Here is a 22,220-nt window from a genome sequence, read left to right on the forward strand (position 1 = left end):
GATCCAAACAGGGATTTTTTTTTTCTTAAAAAAGCACCTAAATTTTTTTTTTTTTGAAATTGTGCAGCAGACTGCAATTTCTCCATCGTGTGGGACAGGGAAAAAGACCTAGCCTAAGGGGGTGATGAAAGGGCGGGCAGCTGGAAGAAAGAGCAGCTATGAAGGGACATGTGTTGCTTTAGCATCTCTCTGCTTTTTGTAGATCCCATCCCCTTCTGAGCAGGGTCCTAAATCACTGCTGCATGCATGGATGCGCGTAACCCCTAATTCCCTCTTTGATGCCTTTGGAGGTCCTGCGGGACAAACCCATAATGTGAGCGATGCTATGGGTTATCTGGGGCTTCACGTGACACAATTTGCCCATGGTGATGGCTGAAGGTAGCTGCACAAGTTCAGGTGTCCCCATGCAGCTGCTGGCCTGTGGGTTTTGCAGGTACTCTGGTTTTGGGACTGAATATTTTGTCAGAAAGGGCAGAAACTTTTGGGCTTGTATGTTATGAGCTGGCACCTGGCAGTGGAGTTTGCAAAAGCTTTGCTTTCACAGCAAAATAAACTGGGATAACATGATGTTTCTTCAATTTAGTTTTTTTCCCCCTTTTATTCCTCTACCTAGCAAAGCATGAAGTCATTCTGTAGAGGAGAGAAAAAAGTTGCAATGCAGTGTTTGGTAGAGATGGGTTTGGGTTATGGTTTTGCCCTAACTTGAGTGAGCTGCTCTTCATCCTTCATGAGTTGTCTTCACGCACTCTTAAACCACTTTGGGGTGTATTTTAATTTGTTTTGCTGCTTTTCTAATTAATAATCTTCCCCCCCCCCCCCCCCCCCCCCCCACACACACACACACTTTGAGTGGTAAGAGTAGGTTTAACTAGTTTTGCTTGAAATGGGTTGTAGTCCTTAAGCTGTTCTGGTGGGACCCAGTGGCTTCAAGGCACGTGGCGTTGGCTGAAGCATGACCATAAATGCATGGCCTTCCTGAAGGGAAATGCATCTCTCGGATGGGAACTGGGTTTCCCAGTCTTGGAGCAAAACCCCTTTGGGCCTGAGCTGGGGGATGTGTAGTGGGCTGGAAATCCTATATCCGGGATGTCCCTGGGATGATGTGGAGCTGCTGGTGCTGATGGGAAGAGCTGGAGCTGAGCCTTGCCTGCGCTGAAACCCTGCACCTGCTGCCTGCTCAGCGCTGCCTGTGCCCAGAGGTAGTGTGTAACTGCTTGGGAGGAATAAAGAAATGCTCTTGTAACATGGGGAGGGATGTTTGAACGAGTAAATACATCTCCTGTTGGGATATGGGTGTTGTCCCATGCGTCGATGCAAGAGACACGCAACAGAGTGGCTTTGCTGTGGGGATGGGGAAGGAAGAAGTAGCACCTGGTGGCTGTGATAGCTTTTTTTTAAATTTATTTTTTATTTTCTCCTTCTGTTTGGGGTGGTTTTGCTGTGTGGACACTTCGATGTTTCAAGAGAGCTGTTTGATCTGCGTGGGAGCATGTGTTTGTGTGTTGCTGGGGCATCCGCCCTTCCAAGGGGAAGAGATGACCTTGGATTTGCCTAATTGCCTAACGCATGGGGGACGTTGCCAAGTCAGGGGAGAAATTCAAACCAGAAGGTGAAGGCTAGAGAAGATGCATTTGGTGGTGTGTTGGGTGGTTTTTTTTATTCTTTAATTTTGAGTGGGTGCAATTGCCCTTCTTGAAACCCTTCCTTCACTTGGGCAGTCTTCTGCATTTTGATCTCCTTCACTGAGCCCTTCCTGCAGAACACGACGCTATTTCGCTAACAGCATCCCCTCCCAAACCTCCTCCTGTGATTCAAAATTCAGGGGTTGACGGAGATGGTCTTTTCCTCCATCCTTCCTTATTTAAGCTTTCATCTCCCCTATCTTTATTAGAGAAAATTGTATATGGGATTTAGGGGCTGGCTTTCCAGGGAGCTGCCGTGTGGTATAAATAAGAGGCTGCAGGATATCAATGCTAGAAGATTTGGAAAGTCAAAATCTCGGTATATTAGCTGGACAGCTGATGTTATAAGGAAATAAGGAGGAAAACATAGCTGACACTCTAGCCATCCTGTACCTTCCACTTATATATAAAAAAAGGAAACCACCTTTTGTTTGTTTCCTCAGAGGTGAGTTTTGAACCAATTCCAGTTTAGTGATTGCAAAATCTTGCTTATTTTCTCTGTCTTGCTGGGGAAGAGAGACAAAATATATACAGTAATGTAGAGTAACTCATCATACAAGTGTGCATCTGAGGTCTGGCACATGGACAGTCCTGGGAGAAGCAGAGCCGGGCACAAGACACGTTCCCAAAGATCTGGAAATTACTGCAAAATGGCAATGCAAGAGCAGTCCTTCCCTCCAGGAGACTGTTTCTCTGCCCCCCATTCCTAAGCAAATGGGGGTGTATGAATATTTGTTCACCGCTTCAAATATTTGAATTAAAGTTATTTATTCCAGCTTTGCTCTTGACCACCGGTGCCGTTCTCCAGGCATTGAATGTTTCCTTGCTAACAAACCTTATTGCTGGAATTTTTTAATTATAACTGGTAAAATGTTGCTTACTTAAATTCACAGTACGCAATTTTGTTTGCCTTCAGTTGCTCTGCAATGAGAAGAATGCAGAGGTGGCCCGGAGGCCTTTCCAGCACACCCCTCTGCTTAGAAAGGGCTGAAGAAATGTCCCGTAAATACAACTGTAGGTCAAAACCCTTTTGAATTAAGCATGCATGGAGTGATGCTCCAAAACGATTTTTAACGCGTGAGTTCTGGAGAGTGAGGGATAACTCTACACGTTGATGAATCCAATTACTTCTTTCTAATAAAGTGGAAAATCTAGTGTGGTGGAGAGGTTATTCTGCAATGAAAAGTAGATTTTGGTGGTGCTATTTGGGCACAGCAGTGCCCGGTGGGGAGGATGGCTGAGCGCTTGAGCGGCGGGCGAGGTGGTGTGCACCTCAAATTTCTGAAGATGCTTGTGACACCGTGAATGCTGTGTACGTCACCCCACTTACAGCCTAGAAGCGGCCGCTGGTTTTAACTTTTCCAGCTGAAATTCCTGGTGTCCCCCAGCTGTGTCCTGCGGCTGCCCTGTGCTGCTGAGCCCAGCTCCTCCCAGGATCAATGTAATATAAAATCATTTAATGAAGGGTGGTCACTGCACCGGAGAAGGAACATGCTTATGAGTTTCCCTGAAGCATCACAAGGCTAAGTTATAGCTAGAGGACTGTGAAAACCTGGGGTGAAAGGCCATTTTTAACTACTTTATTAATAATCAGACATATAGGGTGTATATTGAGCATATTTTGGATCCAGCCTATGTTCATCAAGGTGCTTACATGGAGTGCAGATGGAAAATGGGACTGTGAAGACAAGATTACACCACAGCACTGCTCAGATTTTGATTAACTGAGAATTAGGCGAGAGAAGGGCAATTAATGCCAATCAACAGGGATTTGCAGAAAGTAGCCTGGAAGGATTTAACTTTTGCGATATGACAGGCTGTTCGGTAAAAGTCATCTCAAGGAGACACTTGACCCCTGCATGGGGTTTTTAATTAAAAAAGGGAAAAAACAAATCTGTAAAACCCCAGTAACCCTTATTGGAAGAAAAAAAAACCTGGCTGCATGGCTGAGGTAGGACCATGGGTCTCATCCTGATTCCCCTTAGGCACTGGGTCAAGGATTTTTTTCTTGATCCTGTGCAGTGTGGCAAGTTTTTAATGAATGACTTGGAAGAAGAGGTAACGAGCACCGGAGGAGCTGGGTCGGGTGGATGGTGCTGGAGTGTGGCCGTGAGCATCCCACGGGTGCTGGACCCAGGGGAGATGCCTGGGAAGGGGGTCTTGAGCCCCCTCCTCCAAACTGCTGCTGCCCTGATGCCTGCAGCTCTTCCAGGAGGAGCTGCAAGTCAAGCGCTTGATTATCTGGGTTGGCTTTAGCACCGGACTTTTTGTGCTTCCCCAGGGACTCTGCGGTGATTTAGGGAGTTTGCAGAGCATCTCTTTCTGGCAGTATGGCAGAAACTGGATGGCGATGGTAGGCGTCTTGTAGAGCAAAAGGTGAGCATCTTGTAGAGCTGAGCCAGGCCTGAGAGAAGAGAAATTTGGCGCTTGCTGTGGCTCACTGGGATGGTGACCCCCTACTTTTGGTGCTCGATGGGATGGGACCTGGAGAAAGGTCTCACACCCAGCAGACCAGTGGCTGGTGTCTCTTGGTGCAGCTGTCTTAATGCTGGTGAATATTAAGTTTTGGAGAGGCTTTGCCCAGGGTTTGTAGCAGATCCTCCAGTGGAGCATGTGCTTTAAATCCAGGCTTGGCCATCCAAAGGGACAGCCTTGCCTTGTACCCCGTGATTTCAGCAGGCTCCTGCCCGCATCCTTGCAGCAGGCAGCAGCCTGCCTGTCCCGCTGCCAGCTCCCGGCCTTGGCTAGCGCTGCTTCGGAGCACCCGAAGGCGAAGGGCTCCTGAGCTCCACCTGATGCGAGGCTGCAAAGGCACCGCTGCAGAAGGGGACGGGCAGCGAGACCCCGAGTGCTGCCATCCCCAACTCAACGGGCACAGCCCTCCTCCCGTAACATCTGGGGCTGCTGTGAGACGGTTCGTTAGCGGCGATGCAGGCCATAACGCACGTCCCCTGCGGGTGAAGTCGTGTGGACCCTGGCACAGAGGTTTGGCTTTGTTGTTTCTTAAAGAGTAGAGGAGCAAAGTAAAAATCAAAGAGCTGTTGCACTGCCCGGAGCAAATCCCGGTCTCGCAGCCTACGAGGGGATTGCTCCCCAGCCCAGGAGCGACTGCTTTTCCCCCCAAATTAAGACCAAATGCTTTGTTTGCGCTGTCTAAAGCACCTGGGGCTCTGCCTGGTTTTGCAGCATCTAATGACTTATTGCAAGAAGGATTTTGCATTTCAGCCCATTGCTGTGGTGAGAGCAGGGCTGCATGTGCGCCCGAGACCTTGGCACTGGACCTGTCAGTCTTAATTAAGCCCGCAGTAACGAGTGTTGCTGAGACGCTGCAGAAGAAGTGGTAGGAGAGAGGATGGGAAGACACGAGTTGGCTGTTAGTTACATGTGAGACTATTGATTAGTCCTGGAAATCGTCCTGGAAATCATGTTTAATTAAAGCCAAGCCTTCAGGATGGAAATACTGGGGGTACGCTTGGTGTCGGGGCTCGCCTGCAGCCCCGCTCTGCTCGGTGCCAGTTTTACCTCTGCTGTCGGTGAGATGAGGCCGGTGCAATGATGAACCGAAGCGTTTTAAACCGCCCTTCATTAGAAATGCTGCTAACGAGTCGGTGGATAATGCTACAGACGCTGCTTGTCCGAGCAGCTGAGTACTGCTCAGCTGCTGTGACACATTATGCAAATCATCATCTGAATTAATTTGGGTAGGGGACTAAAACTCGGCAAAAAGAAGCGGAACAGATTTAGTGCTGGTGGGAGACACGGAGCCATCCATCAGCCTGACAGCTCTTCTGGGGGGAGGAAAATAGCCCCGTACCTGGGAGGCATCAGCAAAGCGCGTGCTTTGCCAGCTCAAACCCAGTGACCCTTGCAACGCTCTGGGATGAACAGAGCTGCTCCCCAAAATTTAGGAGCCCTGCCTTGATGTGGGCACGGGCTGGGTGTGCATTTGCGTGCTCTCCCTGGGTCCGTCTCTGGGCTGATAGGACAAGGAGGATGGGGAATATGAGGCACGGTGTAGATTATGCTCATCTGCCTTGGCTCGGCTGTTTGGGTTTTGTGCGTCTTTATCAGCCCTGGGAAACGCACAAATTGCTTGTTCTCATGTTGAGGAAGTAGAGGTGCTTCTGCGGCATGCCGCTGTCTTTCCCTTTGCATTTAACACTCTCAGCAAGTTAATGTTTGCATTCTGGAGCTTAAAATGATGTTTTTTGTGGTTTTTAACAAGTAAAACAAATTTTTTTTGTTTTTTTGCCCTACCCCTTGAACATGATAGTGGGTTGTGTGCGTTCCTTGCTGCCTGTTGAAATGTTGATATGCCACTCACAGCTTTTCCTTTCAGCCTTTTTAGGGTTTTTATGGTGAGGAAGAAGTGGGTCTCTTCCTATTAGAGGCTCTTGCTGGGGATGCTGGGCTCTTGCTGGGGATGCTGGGCTCTTGCTGGGGATGCTGGGCTCTTGCCCAACAAGAGTACCTAACATTGGGTACTGGTGCTGCAGAAATTAGGCAGTGGAGGGGTGTGCAGCACCGGACCATCCCTGCCCGCTCTGTACCGAGCGGTGAAACCCACTGCCATCCCCTCCTGACCCTCGTGAGGGTTTGCTGGCCGCTGGTACCCAGCAGCAAGCGGAGAAACCAGCTTCGGGTGAGATCCCGGAGTCACGGCACGGCTTGGGGAGCTCTGACCTAAATACGGGCTTTGCTTGTCTGTCAGGCAGGGGAGAAATCGCTCCTGGGATGAAAATCTCCTTCAGAGGATGGGAAAGGAAGGATTACGGTTTGCCATCTGCCCTGATGTTCAATATTGTAAATAATAATAAAAAAGTTAATGATCCACAAGTCCCTTAACAGAGAGGTTGGGATTTTTGCCCTGCTGCTGAAGCACCTTGCCTGTTCCTTGCTGCATCATGGGCAAAGCAGATTTTCTCCTGAGTCGCTGCCAAGTGGGGCAGAAGGGATTTTTAAGGCTGCAGAGCACCCAGGAGAGCCCTGGAGCTGGTGCCTTTCCATGCCCTCCTGCTGACAGCACCCATCGAGCGGCTCTTCCCAGCACCGACAAGCGCGGTGGTTTGCGCAAGCACGTTTAGCACGGCTAAATAACTCCATAAATAACCACGTGTTAATCATGGGGACGTGGGATCCTGCTGTGGTAGGCGTAATGCCAGCGGGTGGGCAGAAATACAGCGGTGACGCCAGTTCAGCCCGGAACCGCGCGCCCCATGCAAATTAATGAAGACAAGTTCGTTTGCTTTAGTGCAGAGCTGGAAGGGGATGCTGTTAGCATCCGTGCGCAGTGGCTGCAAGGAGAGCCCTCGGTGGTTTTTTTTTTTTTTTGCTGCAAGAGCCTCTTTAAATTATCTCTGTGGAGTTATCTTTGGTTTTAAAAAAAAAAAAAAAAAAAGGGAAAATTAAAATGACATCCAGACCCGGAGTTGTGCTATCTGGTATGACCTCTTTTAAGGTAGAGCTTCTGCTTTTGCTCTTTTTACTTGGGAAAAGCAAAGTTTGGGAAAACTTTAATTTTCGTAATAGATGGTTTGTGAGAGCTGAAGGGTCTTTATGGACTGTTTCAATGCTGTATATGTAAATGTAAATAGTCTTGGGAAGCCAGGACTGAAGCTCGTGCTGTTTTTTCTTTGATATGTGTTTTTGTCCTCTTCAAGAGCCTCCAGTATTCTGTACCACATTATTTCTTTGAACGATAGAGAATGAGGTTGGCAACAAGCCCACTGCAAAGAGGGAAGAGTAGAAGCATGCTTGCTTTATGAAGAAAAATACCCAGATATTTGTCCCAATCTCCACCTTGTTCTTCGTTGACATTTGTGTGTTCACCTTTGATTTTTCTAAGGTGCACATCGCTGTCTCTGGTTTCTGCTGAAGTCCTTTCATAAGTTTTTCTTAATCTGTGTGGAAGAACCTTGGTCGTGAGATACCATATCTTAATCTTCGTTACTGAATTCCTAGTTGCCAGGCAGTTGATGTTATTGTATCACCGGTACCGTAGGTTTTCTGCCATGCCCTCCCTCTGGCTGCAGTCCTGTTGGAAAGATGCCCCTGGAAAAGTGCCCTTGACCCAGGAGCAAGGAAAACTTCCCAGGGTCAGCTGTGAGTGTTGTCATTCCTGAAATAACTCAGGGGTTTAAAAGAAAAAATAATAATAAAGATGGATTTGCTGACTTCCAGCTCGCCACAAAGTCTGTTGCAACCACCAAACAGCCCAGACTAAGAAAAAGATGCTTAAAAATTAGCGCTCTCAGTTTAATTTAATGGAAAACTGTATTGTTTTCTTAATGTAATGGAAGATTATACTCTGTCCGTGCTGTTGGTGTAACTCCTTCATTCCTTCCCGCTGCGCTGGAGCATCCACCGAGCACATTGCCGGGAGTTTGAGGATGGTTTGCTGGGAGTGCCTTTGGCCAGCACTGGGGGCTTTCAGACAGCAAAACCAAACCTGCCTCTTCTAATGCAATGTTGGGTTTAATCCGCATCCGTAGCAGCAGCCTGTTAAAATCTAAATCAAATCAGGAGGTGGGGATCGAATTTATTAAGCTTCTGCTTAACCTGGGTGGAATAATGCAAGAGGCTCCAAGAGCACTGAATCACTTTGGGAATCTGGTTTTAAAAAAAAAAAACCAACAAAACATTTTTTTGGTTTGTTTTGTTTTCTTGAGGGGCTGAGCATGCGGAGCTATTTCCGATTAACGCTGACACCTTGTTCCAAGGTGTCCTTGAGGATTAAAGGAATGCTTTTCTTTCTACCCTCCTGGATGGAGACGCTGGAGTGTTGGGAGGTTAAGTGATCTGCCCAGGGTTGTGTCTCCTGAGCCTGAAGTCAGGTTAATCCTCCTCAAATCCCGGTGCTTTGAGACAGACCTGCTTACCCTTTCCCTTCATAACAAGCTCCTCCAGAAGATCAAGAGGTGGTTAAAGCTAGCGAAGCCGGGACGTGGCATGTAAAGTGGAATAATTATGCTAGAGGCAAGGTGATGGAAGTAGAGGTTCACAGAGATGCTCTCCTCCTGCCCGGGTGGGTACCTGCCTCGGGGCATGGTTTTGGTGACCTGGTGCCTCTTGTCTGTATGAATTTAATTGGCAAACGTACGGTGTGTGAAGCCGCTTTGGAGGGAGCGGGGTGGCAGAAGTCGGAGGGCAGGAAGGCAGGCGATGGGAGCGTGGTGCTCCAGCGTGCCCCCGCCGTGGGCTGCCTCCAAGCCTCGGCAGGTTTTAATTAAAGCTCGCCTTGTAAAGATCTAAGAATGACAAAGTGCTTTTATTTCAGCGCTGTACCGTTTGACGTACTTGGGATTTATGGGTGAAAGGGAAGGGCTGGATGTGGGTTTGTGCAGCAGCCTGCCCTGCCTGGAGGGCTGAGCACTTGCGTCTCTGCTGAAGCACAGCAAGGAGGGGAGGACGGTGAAAATGCACAAAAAAAAAAAAAGGATGGTCCTGTTTTTGGACGTGTGTGTGCACGCACGCACGAGAGGACAGCATTATAGATGCTTGGGGAAACGCATTCATAACAGCATGTTCTAACAGCCCGCAGCTATTTAGCACGATGGGGAGCGCTTGGTGCAGGGAGTGCTTGTGCTGGAGCAGCGATCGCATTCGGGATCTCCCAGCCGGGGAGCGAGTTACCCCCGGGGCTCCTGAGAGCTTGCAGACACCGGTGTCTTACTGCCTTCTCTGCTGTGCAATCCCTCGCATAACGTGTGTATGCACAAGAGTCTTGGAGGATCAGGTTTTATTATTAAAATTCTGTAGTTTTGTGATCAGGGTGGCTGATGGGACGTGAAGTCTTTCACCACCAGGTTGTAAGTCCGTCCCTGGGTGGTGGACGCTGAGAGCTGCTACCTTCCGCCTGTCGTTCCCGCATCTGATGCGGGCGATGGATGGCTCCTGGCCATGGCTGGCGATGAACTACCGAGAGGGGCCTATGTGACCTCTGACTGCTGCTGGAGGTGGACCCAAATTTCATCCACCAAAGCATGCAGAAGCACCACCACGGTTTTTGGGTTGCTTTAGGGTCAATGTGCCCCTCTCTGCATCTGTCTGTCTGGGCAGGTCCATGGCTCAGCCTAGCCCTGTGCGCAGGTGGAGAATTTGCAGGACTCCAGCCAAGACCGGCAATGTCTTGTTTTTGAGGCTGCCTTGAGCCGGGTACAGCCTGATCCCCAGCTATTTCGGGCATTTCTAGAGCGTGTTTGATCTCTCTTCTGCCAGGAGAGAGCTGGCACTGGATGAAACCGCGGCGGTGGGGATGAAAAGGCAGGCAAGGCGTTTTGCAGGAGTGGTGAGAGCTGCAGCAATGGTCCCTAAAACCCTTCCCATAGTGTCGGAGCCTGGAGAAACTGGGGTGAGGTGCAGGGGTTGAGGAAAGCCAAGTGATGCATTGCCAGCAGCACCTACTCCTTGTTTCCTGGCCCGACCAAAGATGGGGCTCCTGGCCGTGCTGCAGGGATGTTACATCTCTTGGAATGCTGCTTGCTGGAGGGGATGGGGGAGACTGGACTGGGGGTCCCAAACCATCCCCATGCCAGCCTTCCTTCCTCATGGCAGGAAAAGCACTGAAGGCTTGCAGGGTGCTAGAGGTGGTGTGCTGAGAAGAGTCTTACTTATTTTCTTTTTTTTTTCCCCCCTCCTTGATAAAACTGCTGTTCTGGCAATATATTTGTTTAGCTCCATTAACATCCAAGGGTTCCCGCTGCTGTAGCTATTGAGTAACTCTAAAAATAATTACACGATACATATAAAAATCTATTGCTCTTCAGCTGCAGAGCAGGCTGTTAGATGGCTGCTGCTGCTTTAACTCTTGGGTTGCTCTGAGCGTTATTTGGCTGTTGTGCGCTTGGGGTTTGGTTTTAAGATGAAGGCCAAAACCATCTTTGGTGCTACGGTGCTGGTGTCGCTTGGATTTGCTGGGGTTTCCCCCAACCCTTTGTGTTTTGTGTAAGAATAAGTTTCTATAGCTCTTATTTCCATCAACAGGAAGAGTTGGGGGAGAGATGCACCCCAAAATGCCAATAAATAGGTGACTGTTGAAGGGTTCCTGTTGACTCTGTGTTGGCTGGCTGAGTCCAGCATCAGGCTGGCTTTATGGATCCACGTGCAGCAACAAAAGCCTGATTCCAGGTGACTCCCTGCAGAGATGGAGCAATTTTGAGTTCCTTGTTCCCAGGACCTTGCCATGGCAGCCCCATGAGCAGAAAGGTGGATGGAGAGGGTGAGGAAAACCCATGCATGGAGGTTGCAGCATTGCTGCTGGGTCCGCTGTGCCTTTGTCCCAACTCCTGAGGGCAAGTATCGGGGGTCTCAGCACAGCAACAGTTACTTGCTCGGTGCAGGGGGATGTTTTTATGCCGCCTGGGCTGAGTATTTATCTCTGCGTCATAAAAGCAAATTAAATCTCGTTAGCAGGAGGTGTTGCGGCTCCGAGTAACGCCATAATCTCGTTACGCGTGAGCCGTGCTGCTCTTGGATTTTGTCCCCTCGTGGACGCTTTGGCTGGGCTGTACGGGTCCACCTGTGCCGTTTCCTCTCAGATGCATAAGGGTGGCCCGAACTTTGGAGATGCTAAAAAGGTTAAATGTTGCGTCTAAGCATTTTTCTGGAGCCTTGAAGCCTGTTTGCAGGTCTACCTCCAACCGAAGAAGTTGGCTTTGGGGTCTTCTGGTGGTGGGTTTGCATTAGGGCTTGCTCTGTGGGGAGCAACCTATCGTTTTGTGCAAAACAAATATGCTTTGCTGCATGGTCTGCTGGGGGGAATTGCATTATTTCATAACAGCTTCTAGAAGGCTGGTGGTTTCTTTCCCAGAGAAATTAAATTTCACATTTACCTTGAGTCTGTCCCCCGCTTTGTTAGATTGGTAACAAGCCAGTGTACACCTCGTCCAGGAGAAGCCTCATTGAAAGGCTGATTGAAAATCAGACTTCTGGTCTATAATTTACCCCAAAACCTAAAATTAGAATATTTCTTTTTTTTGGATTGAAATAAATGGTTTAGCTGCACTGACTTTACAATGCGTGTGGGATTGTATCTGTGGTGAATTAATTTATTTATGATTTAATTTCCTGAGGTTTCTTTGTGTTTAAGCTTTTTCTTTCTTTTTTTTCTCCCCTCTCCAGTACACTAGGGTTTGGATTCCTGACCCTGATGAAGTTTGGAGATCGGCAGAAATTATCAAGGATTACAAAGAGGGAGATAAAAGCCTCCATCTGAAACTTGAAGATGAAACTGTAAGCTTTTGAACATCGTTATTCTTTTCAGTAATTTAAAACTTCAAATTAATGTGTGAAGAAGCCTGATCTGTCTCGTATTTTTTAGGAAGTATTTTTAAATGTGTCTTATTGCTTTAACGCTTCCAGCTTTTCCCTGCCCGCTCCCTCCCCAGACACTTGTGTTAAAGTAGGCTGTGAGAAAAGCCCTTGACCCCCTCTTGTCTCTTTTCATCCTCTGGCAAAGTTGTAATAGTCTGTGATATCAGAATGAAGGGTTTTTTATAGCAGCAGTATGTTAGAAATATCGGTTTATGGTTTTTGCTGCTGAATAAATTGGAAAGAGCACGGCTGGTGGCATCTACTCAAACTTGGGTACGGATAGAAAAAAAGTCATGTAGAGCGCAGACGTGACTGCTGTGCAGCAGCTTTCTCCGCGCCTTAGTTTTTCTCTTTAAGTATAATCTTATGTAAACCCCTTTTTTTCCCCCTTTTTTTTTAAAAATAAAAAAGCCCTAAAAGACAAAAATGAGGAAGTCATTTAAATGTAGATGTTTTTTAGCAAGTGCTGCTTTCAAATTCACGAACAGCCCAGGCTCACGGCATGTGTGCAGCCAGTGATAAATCATTCCCAAAGCAGGACGGAGGCTGGGGAAGAGCAGCTGCTTTCTGTCCCGCACGAAAAGCTCATGGGGTGGGACGTCAGGTAACAGCAGGGGATTGCAGATGAAGTTAACCGTGGCATTTGCATCAGCTGCAAAATTTGGGTGGTTTATGGGAAGGGGAGCAGCCATGCTACATGCCTGCCGCGAGGTGCGTTTCCCACACATGGTGCTTGGTGTAGCAGGAAGTATAAATATATTTTTCATGAAGAATTCCACCCAAACGAGCTTTCTTCACTGAGCAGACAGGGTTTCCTTAATTGTCTGGATGGTGATCTGCTCTGTTGCTAAAAGAGTTAATAGAGGCCACTTTCTCCAAATTGAAAACGCTCCGAGGAGGGTGAATAATTCACGTCCCCTGCCAGCCGACCATTTCCATACTGTGGGGAATATTTTCACTGTATTACTTAACGGGAAGATGGAGAACAGGAATGAGACACGCTTGATTAGGCTGTTCATCAAAACAATTCTTCTTTCAGAGCAGTGCAAGCATGGGCTGTTTGCAGTATGTGAACGTACCACGTTTGCGAAGAAAGTAATTCGTGCTGGAATCTGCACCCGGCGCATGGTGCTGTTGGCTCTTCCCGGGTCAGCCCCGACTGCACTTGTCCTCCCCAATTTGTTCTTCTAGCATAGGGCAACTTTCTGAGGAGGGTAAAGGATGGATCATGCTCCTCTTGGTGATGCTTTTTTCCCCTCCATGGTGATAAATCTGGGTGAGGAGATGCACAGATGCCACCTCACTGTCCCTTGGGAGCACCAGGCATGTTCTTGTAGGACCATGGGTCACTGCCCCTTGCTTCTTGGTGGGCTCCCTGCCCAGTAGCCCTGTGGTTGGACCTCCTGGATTCACTATCTTGCATCTGTCAGTCCCTGTTCCAAGCCATATTGGTCGTTGTTTGAGCATACCTTTTTCCCTAATGACACAGTGCTTCGTGCTCATGATGCAAGCGTGATGCTGACGACGGGCATGTTTCCACCGTTGCAGTCATTCCACGCAGCGGCTTGTCCCTGCCTGCCAGTGGCATCGGATGCCACAAGGATGATCCTTGTTGTAGGTGTTTTTTTTTACATGCTTTTCCTCTTGCTCCTGAGGCAAGAAGATAGAAACCTTGGAGCAACCAAGCAGCAATGCTCGAGCCTTTGCAAGAAACTGGTGACGGGTGTGAAAAGCGCTACAGGCTTCAACTCCGGGGCAGGTTTCCTGAGCAGCGCTAATGGGTGCCCAGCAGAGATGGGTGCCTGGGTGCAGGTGGGCACCCATCTTGTCCACAGCAGCTCCTTCCTACCGCTTGTTGTGCTCAGGCTGCCAAAGTACGTCTGCATGTATTGCTGAGTGCTGCAACCTCTGTCCTTTTCTGGTTGAGATCTTCAGCGGTTTTAGTACTTGGTGGGTGAGATTTCCCACCCCACCCCCCCCCCCCCTTTTAATCTGGATATTTCCCTGGAAACCAAAGGGGCTAAGAAGTCCTGCAAGGTCTAGCGTTTTTGTACAGCTGAGCTTAGGGTCAGCAACATTAAAGAACAAGGAGATTAAAGGATTACTAGGTGTTGAAGCTTAATAAGCATGTCACTGTCACAGTGAAACACAGGAACATCTCGTTTTGGGGTTGTGCAAGAGACTGCTGCTTACCGTGGGTGCTCCCAGAGACCCCTGTTTGATGCTTTTCCATGTGAAACCCTGCCTAGACCCACGTCACGTTGGGCTGAAAAGCTTTAGCGAAAGGGGAGCAGCGCACGTGTGCGTCTGATGGAGGTAGCGAGCGTACATATCTTCGGGGGTTTTGAAGCTGTTGAAAGCCTTTTGTTCCTGACAGCCAACATGCATTACCCAACTGTTTAGTGCTTCTCTTTTGTCCTTGTGCTTTAAGTGAATTTTCATGGATTTTGTGGTTTCTGGCTGTACTGTGTATGCAAGAGTACTCCTTCTGAATGAAGAGCTGATTTTTAAATATCACAAGGGATCCCTGGTGTGTTTGCCATTAAGAGACTGAGTGCAAACTCTTGAAAATTGGCATTGGCAGTGTGGAACTGGAGTATAAAACAAGCTTGAGGTGGTCAGATGTGCTGTGTGAGCCTGTCCTTGTGCACTTGGGTCGGCTTTTATTGTGCTGTTTGCGATCCAGTGCCAATGCAATGGTTGTGGTTTGCTTCTGCTTGCAAACTGGGATTCCTCCCTTCTGCTGGGAGCAGAGCATCAGAACCCCTTCCTGAGACACCCCATGGGAAGCAACACCACAGGCAACTATTATTTCCCCCCCACACGCACTGTGAAGGAAAAGAATACGCCTTTTCTTTAGTTGGTGGCTCTGCTGTTCGTTTGGGGATGAGCCAAAAATAGTTAGCATACGGGCAGCCGTATGCTGCAATGGCATAACCTGGCTCTTCAGATATTGAAGCAGCAGGGACTCTGTGCTTCTCCATGTCCTTCTCTGCCTGAAAAGGTGTAAGGTTTTGAGTATAAAAGTAACTCGAATTAAAAATGAGTTGAGAAATCACTTCGATGGGGAGAATATGGTCTATTTTGAAATGAGGCTGCCTTTCAAAAAGCATGAAGATCCTTAGATCAGATGAAGCTGTAGTTTTCTGTATGGTAACTGTTAGTGCTCAGAGCTGGCTAAAGGCTATTCGCCCCAAGGCTGGCCTGAAAACAATCCAGATATGCTCAGGTTGGTGCTTGTGGACCACCTGCGTCCCCCAGGACCATCTGTTGGCCAGCTCAAAGCCATTTACTAGAGGAATGTTGTGTCTCCTGGCAGTGTGGGACAGCAGTATCATCCAGTTCCTTATAGCGTGTAACATAAAGGGGCTTCATTTCCAGTTAGAGCAGGAGGTGCAAGTATTGACCATATCAAGCTCAAGTTATCCTTGGATTCTAAGACATTAAAGGAGCTGTTGGTTTTTGTGTTCTCACGTTCCTCATGTGTGTCTCTTCAGTTCTACGAGTATCCTATTGACCTCCAAGGAAATGAGCTGCCTTTCCTGCGCAATCCGGATATCCTGGTGGGAGAGAATGACCTGACGGCCCTGAGCTACCTGCATGAGCCCGCAGTGCTCCACAACCTCAAAGTCAGGTTCCTCGAGTCCAACCACATCTACACGTACTGTGGTGAGTGTCCAGGCCACACGTTCAGCTCCCAGAAAGCAGTGGGTTAGAGCATGGCCACATAGAAACCCCTTGAGACCACAAGCCAGAGGCTGTGACATGAGGAAAGTCCGGGAGCTGTGAATTTGGGGCAGGTGGGACACACAGATGTGTGCCGACAAGCTTTAGGTTGCAAAACCAGAGGTGGTTTTTGAGGGTTGGTGCACTGTGAACTTCCTGAGCTTATGGTCCATGCGTGTAACTCTTGGTGGAAACGTCTTGTCAGATGAGTTTGAGGCCAAACTTGCGTGTGCTTGGCAGTCCGTGGGGAAAAAAAGTAGGACCTAGCAAACCATTGGAGAAGAGCAGTGTGCCAGAAAGATGTGATCCAACTGAGAAATGTCCATAACGGGCTTTCGTCCTGGAAGACTGCAAAAAAACCCTTGTTGCCCTGTTGTTTCCTGCCTTTTCTTGATGGCTTTGGGATCATCTAACTCTGAAATTCAAAGCAGGAGGAGGGCAGGCAGGAACTTGGGTTTGTCATTCCTAGGGAGAGCGACCTGCCAAAACCATTCAAGACAGCAGTTACCTGTGAATGGATGGCAACAAATTGCAACCTGAAAAAAAAAAAAAAAAGGAAGAAGGGAATTTGGCCATTTTTATTCAGTTATGTTGGAGAATATTGAATGTTGAACCCTCTTGCTGACACTCAAGATGACCTTGCTAGCAGCAATGCAGACTAACGATTCTCTAAGTGATGAGTAGTGAGATTACAGTGAAATGCATGGCACTATTTGTGTGGCAGGGTTACGGGTGGTATCTACGGCGATGATTAAGTGTTGCAATTTAGGGTTGTTGAGGAAATGCTTGGCAGGAAGAGATGGCTCTTTAAAGTAGCGCCCTTGAAATACGTGGCATCCGTGGCTGGTAATAGCGGTGACTTTCCTTTAAATATTTAATGATGTGTAATGTTAGACTATGGGAATAACTTCCAGCCTTTTGCAGCTGCATGCATGCTCCCGGTCAGATGCAAGCTTGCTTTCATCCAAAATCAGTGAGATTTCATTAGTGCAGCTTCTCGTGAGGGTTTATAATAACCTTGAGCGCGGCATCGCGCTAATGAAGACGCACGGGTTTAGGCTTGGCTGTTTGGGCTTAGCACGCGCAGGTCTAGCTGCAAGGTGGGCGCAACGTACCCTGTGCTCTAGTTATAAAGTGGTTTAGGAGGAGAGAAGAGTGCTTATCTGGCAGCCAGCGCTGAGGCGACTCTTCAGCTTGGTGTGCGTCGTGGCCGCAGGCGTGTTTTCGGTCGCTAAGGGAAAGAGATGCGTGACCCTAACATAACCGAGATGCAAACAAACAGGAGCAGGGCACGATGAGGTGGAGCTGTTGGGTGAATATCCCGCAGAGGCAGGTAATGTGACTTAGCTGCCCTTTGCCTTTTGTTGTAGCTTCAGTCACCGTATCCTGGTGCTTGCTGCAGGCTGAGAGCTCCTCTGCTTTGCTGTAATTTGAGCGTGCCCGAGCCCTGAATCGGCTGGGCTGGGAGCACAGCACCCACTCCCACCAGCCACGTGCTCTCCGGAGCTCCTTACAATAACAATTTAAACCGGAAAAACCTGAAGGTACTTGGGAGGTGGAACTTGCCAGTGCTTCAGTTTCGCAGGGTGCAGACCGGCTCCCTCGAGCATGCGGGTAGCACCATGCGTGGCTTTGCCTCTCATTAATTCCTGGGCTCACTGCCTTCTGCGGACAGGCACGGCGTTCCTAGAACTGGAGAGGAAAGAGACGCTAAAGCTTTAACGCAGGCTCTGGCGTTCCTTTCCTATGACTTATGCGTTTCATTTTGATTTGAGTACATTCTTTGTTATGAGCTTTTACTTGGGATTTAAGCCAGGGGAAAATCTGGGATATTTGTTTGGGTCTAGCAGAGCTTAGGAATTGCATTTCTGAAGTGGTGGCTCAGGCGCTGTTTAGCTCTTCTCTCTCTTTCTGCAAAGTCTGGCTTCACACAATGAAGATTATTATAGATTTGCTTTTCTCACCAGTTTCATAGGCCTCCTCTGTAGCTGTACTGGAGCTTATAGCCTTGCTATCAAAGCATACCACTTTGAAGGAGATGCTGAGATAAGAATTAGGAGTCCTTCCCCATTCCCTTCTCAACCTTTTTTTTTTTTTTTTCCCCTCCAACCATCATATTAAAAAAAAGGTTGAACACAAGCCCTGAAAAACCTGAAGTATTAACTCTGTGCTTGGTTTGTAACATACCTGTCTGTCTGTCTGTTCTTAAGGTATTGTACTTGTTGCCATCAATCCATACGAGCAGCTGCCAATCTACGAACAAGATGTCATCTACGCATACAGTGGCCAAAACATGGGGGATATGGATCCTCACATCTTTGCGGTGGCAGAGGAAGCCTATAAGCAGATGGCCAGGTGAGTGGGCGCTCAGCCAACAGGGTCAGATCGAACCGTCGGATCAAAAGCAGGCAAATACCCAATTAAATATTGCAAGTATGCAATTAAAGTGAAGTTGTGGAAAAGAGCGTGAAACTTCCAGATTTTCATCTCTGCTGAGAATACGGTGTCTTCCGTCATGCCTTTATATCCCTGAGTTGGCGTGGTATCTCCTCAGCACGGTGGCCATCTTCACCCATGGGTGCCGTAGCTCTGTCCCTCTTCCGCGAGATGCAAGACTCGGTTCCTGCGGCAGTCTCCCTTGCCGAAATGCAGCGCGGAACTGCTTCACACTGAGATCTTTGAGGTCAGGTACTTCTCATTAATTCTGCTTACCGACTGGACCCCGTTACCGGCTGCCAAGACTGCAGGGCAGGCTGGGCTGATGGGGGTCTCTGTGGTCCTCAGGAACTCACGGGTTCGGTGCAACTGTGATTCAGATGGGGATCTTTCTCCTGCTGCTGCTTGGATGAGTTTCCTGGAAGAAATTCAAAACGCTCTGCAAATGTCATGTATAATAGCTTGGAGGAAACAGCGTTTCAGATAATTTGGTGAGATAATCAGGCTAAGCCCAGAGGCTAATGTTGGTCCTCTTCATTGAGACCCTGATTTTGAGTTAGGAGGTAACTCTGGTGAACACCTGGAGATATTTGTGGGTCCTCCAAAGCAGCGTCTTTACCAGATGAATGTAGTGTGAGTTTTACTTTCTTTATTTCTGTGTTTGTTGTGGTGTTGAGGACAGATGCAGGATTTTGGTCTTACCAGATAAGCCATGATCTAAAAGAAAATTTGGGAGGAAGCTGAAAGTTGTTGCACCGGGGATCATTTTATTATAGTTGTCTGGACTCACACAGTGTGTTTAGATTTGCTTGTGGATTAGTTGTGATTTTTATACAGCCCTGGCTTTTAATAGCAAGAGTAAGCACTGAACTGTTTACCAAGGGTTTCGGCCTGTTTTCTGCCGTGTCTCGGCTGTTGAGTGGTGAGTTAGGGTGTGTTTCTAATTAAAGATAAGCCAGAGTTCAATCCAGACATGCATCTGGAGGAGCACTGCCGTGGGTGGAGATCAGATGGGTTGTACCCAAGCTGACTCCAACCTGCAATTTGGACCTCCTGCAAGCACTTGTGCTTTGGGAAGAAGACACTTTGGGAAGAATTTAGAAATTTGGGGAGCTGTCTAGAGAAAGAGGAAGGCTTAGGACTGTGTCCTTGTTATGTGAATCCAGGCTGAGCAGCAAGCTGCATGGTTCTTTGTAGAAGGTGTCAGGGTTTGCTGACCGTCAACAGGACCTGTGGATTTTCCTGGGCATGTGTCTAAAATAAGGCAACTGCCTGCTTTTCTGCTGAAGTCTGTGCCGGAGAAGACTTGGTGCTTTCCCACATCCCTGCGTATTTTTTTTTGCAGGCAGCGGGCTAACTGACAGCTCTAGCCAGTGATGCTCGACTCTTGTGCTCTCCTCCTTATCAGAGTAAATCTGCTTGTGACAGCCACCCATCTAGTTCATAACTGCTGGCTGCCGATGGTAGGGAGCGCTCTGTTTGCACGGGGACGTGGAAATAACCACCTTCAGAGCTCTTAGACGAGGCGCTCGCGGTTCAGCGCTGCTCTGTCGCTCTGTCGCAGGCTGGTATTACGGTAATTGCAGGCTTGGGTACAGAAGAGGGATTCGAAGGGGGCTGAGAGGAGATTGTAACATGGATTATAGGAATCTGCCTGCTTATTTGAAATGTGCCTTAAAATGTAGCACACTGTATTTTAAATCTGAAAGCTGCTGGGTGGCCGTCATGTTCTCCGTAGTTTGATCCAGGCTTTTCCCTCCGCAGTGCCACCGGGAGAGTGGTGGAGCCGCTTGAGCGGGGCGCGCGGATGGCGTGGGTCACGGGTGATGGATGTAATGCATTGGACAGGACTTCTTTTTGCCTTTTTTTTTTTTAAGTGAATTACTGACTCTGCAAGATGCCTCCTGTCTGAAGCTCTGCTTTAGGCAACGGGAGTGCACGTGAGCGTGGTGGGATGCGGGTACTCGGGCAGCTCAGCCGTCAGGAATGGAGGTCTGTGAGCGTGTTAAACCTAAATTGGTGCAAAACCCATCCCTTGTTTTGCAGTGTCTTAGCTTGTAAACAATTGCACTATGTCTGGTGCATCCTATAGACCAGGAGTAAAACTCAAACCTGCAATCTCAGAAGGTCAAACTTGTGATGTGAGTGAGAGCGGGAAACCAGTCTCTGGCTACTCCTCTGGGAGGGTTTCTTTATTTCTCTATATAAGTGTGTGCTTGTGTATGTATATGCATTTGTAGGCTCACATATTTTTTAAAAAAATGGAATTATTCTAAAAAAAATTAAATGCAAATCACATCATAGAAAAGTGAGAATAATAATGCAGATGCGCACGCTGTTTGAATTTCTCTGGTTTTCTTTCAACGAGAGTGTCTTCAATGTAGGAAAATCAAACAGGTAAAACAAGCTTTCTCTGTGGAACATTGCTTGGAAATAGCTGGTGTTATTTGCAACATCACTGAGCGAAAAGGTGCTGAGTAAATCACTTGCTGAAGCCACCGAGCAGTCATTGCTGTGTGAGCTTGTCCGGTGTTTGGTGGAGTGTCATCTCCAAGTTTTGCAATGGCCAGCAGCTTCACTTTCATGCGTTTATATACGTCCATGGGATAATATTCCTGCAGTTTGTGTGGCAGAGCAGAACCTGATTAGCTGACTCTCATTAAACTGCTTCCTTGAGATCAGACACTGCACGAGGGTAATAAACCCTTCAAAAAAAGCATTGCTGAAACGATACTCTCCCCTTAATTGGTTTAGTGATGGACTTCGTAATGTTAGGTTAATGGTTGGACTGGATGATCTTAAAGGGCTTTTCCAACCTAAACGATTCTATGATTCCATGTTTTTGGGGCCACAGGCAAATAGTGCAAACTTGAAGCGAGTGTGCGAGCGGGCTGATGGTGCCAGCTTCTCCCTTGCTGCGGGGTTTCAAGTTGCAGTGGTCCTCTGAGAGCAAACTTTTCATCCTTTTCATGAGGACCTGGATAAGGAAGGCTGCAAGGTGTGTGCTACTTTTTATAGGACAAACAGAGCAAGGACGTAATCGGGAACCATGAAGTCACCTTGAATAGCTCTTCTCCAGTGCAGAAGGCAAGGTCATATATATATTTAAAAAACCCCAACCAAACACGTACATATATAATACGTATATTATATAAAATGCATAATATATGTATGTAATAAATATTTGTATATTTTAGCTTTAGTAGTGGCCCAGAGCACACTGGGAGGATGCAGTGGAGGTGACTGAATGGGATTGAGTGGATGGCAAGGAAAAATCGGAGATTCTCTATTAAATAAGAAGAATTGGAGGCAATTAGATTTTTAATTCTCTGGACTTCTGGTATACCATTACCATGTAGAGACAGAGTGCTGGGGCAGAACTTAAAGGCATTTGCTGGTGTACAGGTGTTAGTGAAGTTGTCCTGTGCTTTCTTGCCTGCCTGAAGCTGGTAGCGTCCATGAGATGGGACTGGAGGCATCTTCACAGGTGACTGTAAAGCTCTGCTGGATCCTGTGTCTAGTGTCGCCCTGTCATCAGGAAATGCCAATTTAAAAGGAAAAAAAAAAGGGAGAGGTGAAAAAAAAAGGGGGGGTGGGGAAGGGAAAAAAGGAGCTGTGGGTGGGCTGGGCAAGGGGCTGCAGAGGGTATATAACATCATCTGACCCCTTTTTGGGGACAAAATATTTCACAAAGCATCTGAACACTTATCATGATGAGGGCATGTGTTAAAACTCTCCTATGAATGAAAGCTTTTCCCAAAGAGGATGCTTTGCAGTGAGTTGCTTTGCAGTACTTGCATGTAAAACAGCTTAAAAAAAGGCAAGTAATTAAAATTCATATGTGACAGCCTCTAATTTTTCCGGTGACCAGCCCTTTAGAAACTCCCTGCATAGCCAGTGGGAGACTAAGCGCGCTCGGGTTCATTGAAACAATGTTGTTTGAGGCAAAATACACAGCATGGAGTTAATTTGCTCCAAGTGCTGCTACCGGAGGTGGTGAAGTGTTGGGGTGGTGGAAGGCTGGATTGTTTAGTGATTGCTAATAGCTGAGGCTGCGTGGTTCGA

General features: G+C 47.8%; 1 protein-coding gene across 1 annotated transcript in view; it reads left to right on the forward strand.

Annotated features, from left to right (window-relative positions):
* The first annotated feature begins 3,641 nt into the window (after positions 1–3,641).
* MYO5B (myosin VB) overlaps positions 3,642–22,220 on the forward strand; it is a 130,540-nt gene continuing 111,961 nt past the window's right edge. Inside the window, exons 1-5 of the mRNA XM_009491437.2 lie at positions 3,642–3,740; positions 3,964–4,035; positions 11,802–11,912; positions 15,491–15,662; positions 17,930–18,074. Coding sequence (XP_009489712.2) covers positions 3,642–3,740; positions 3,964–4,035; positions 11,802–11,912; positions 15,491–15,662; positions 17,930–18,074 — 599 coding nt within the window. The remainder of the gene's footprint in view (positions 3,741–3,963; positions 4,036–11,801; positions 11,913–15,490; positions 15,663–17,929; positions 18,075–22,220) is intronic.

This window comes from Pelecanus crispus, chromosome Z (genome assembly GCF_030463565.1).
Source record: "Pelecanus crispus isolate bPelCri1 chromosome Z, bPelCri1.pri, whole genome shotgun sequence".
NCBI classification, from domain to species: domain Eukaryota; kingdom Metazoa; phylum Chordata; class Aves; order Pelecaniformes; family Pelecanidae; genus Pelecanus; species Pelecanus crispus.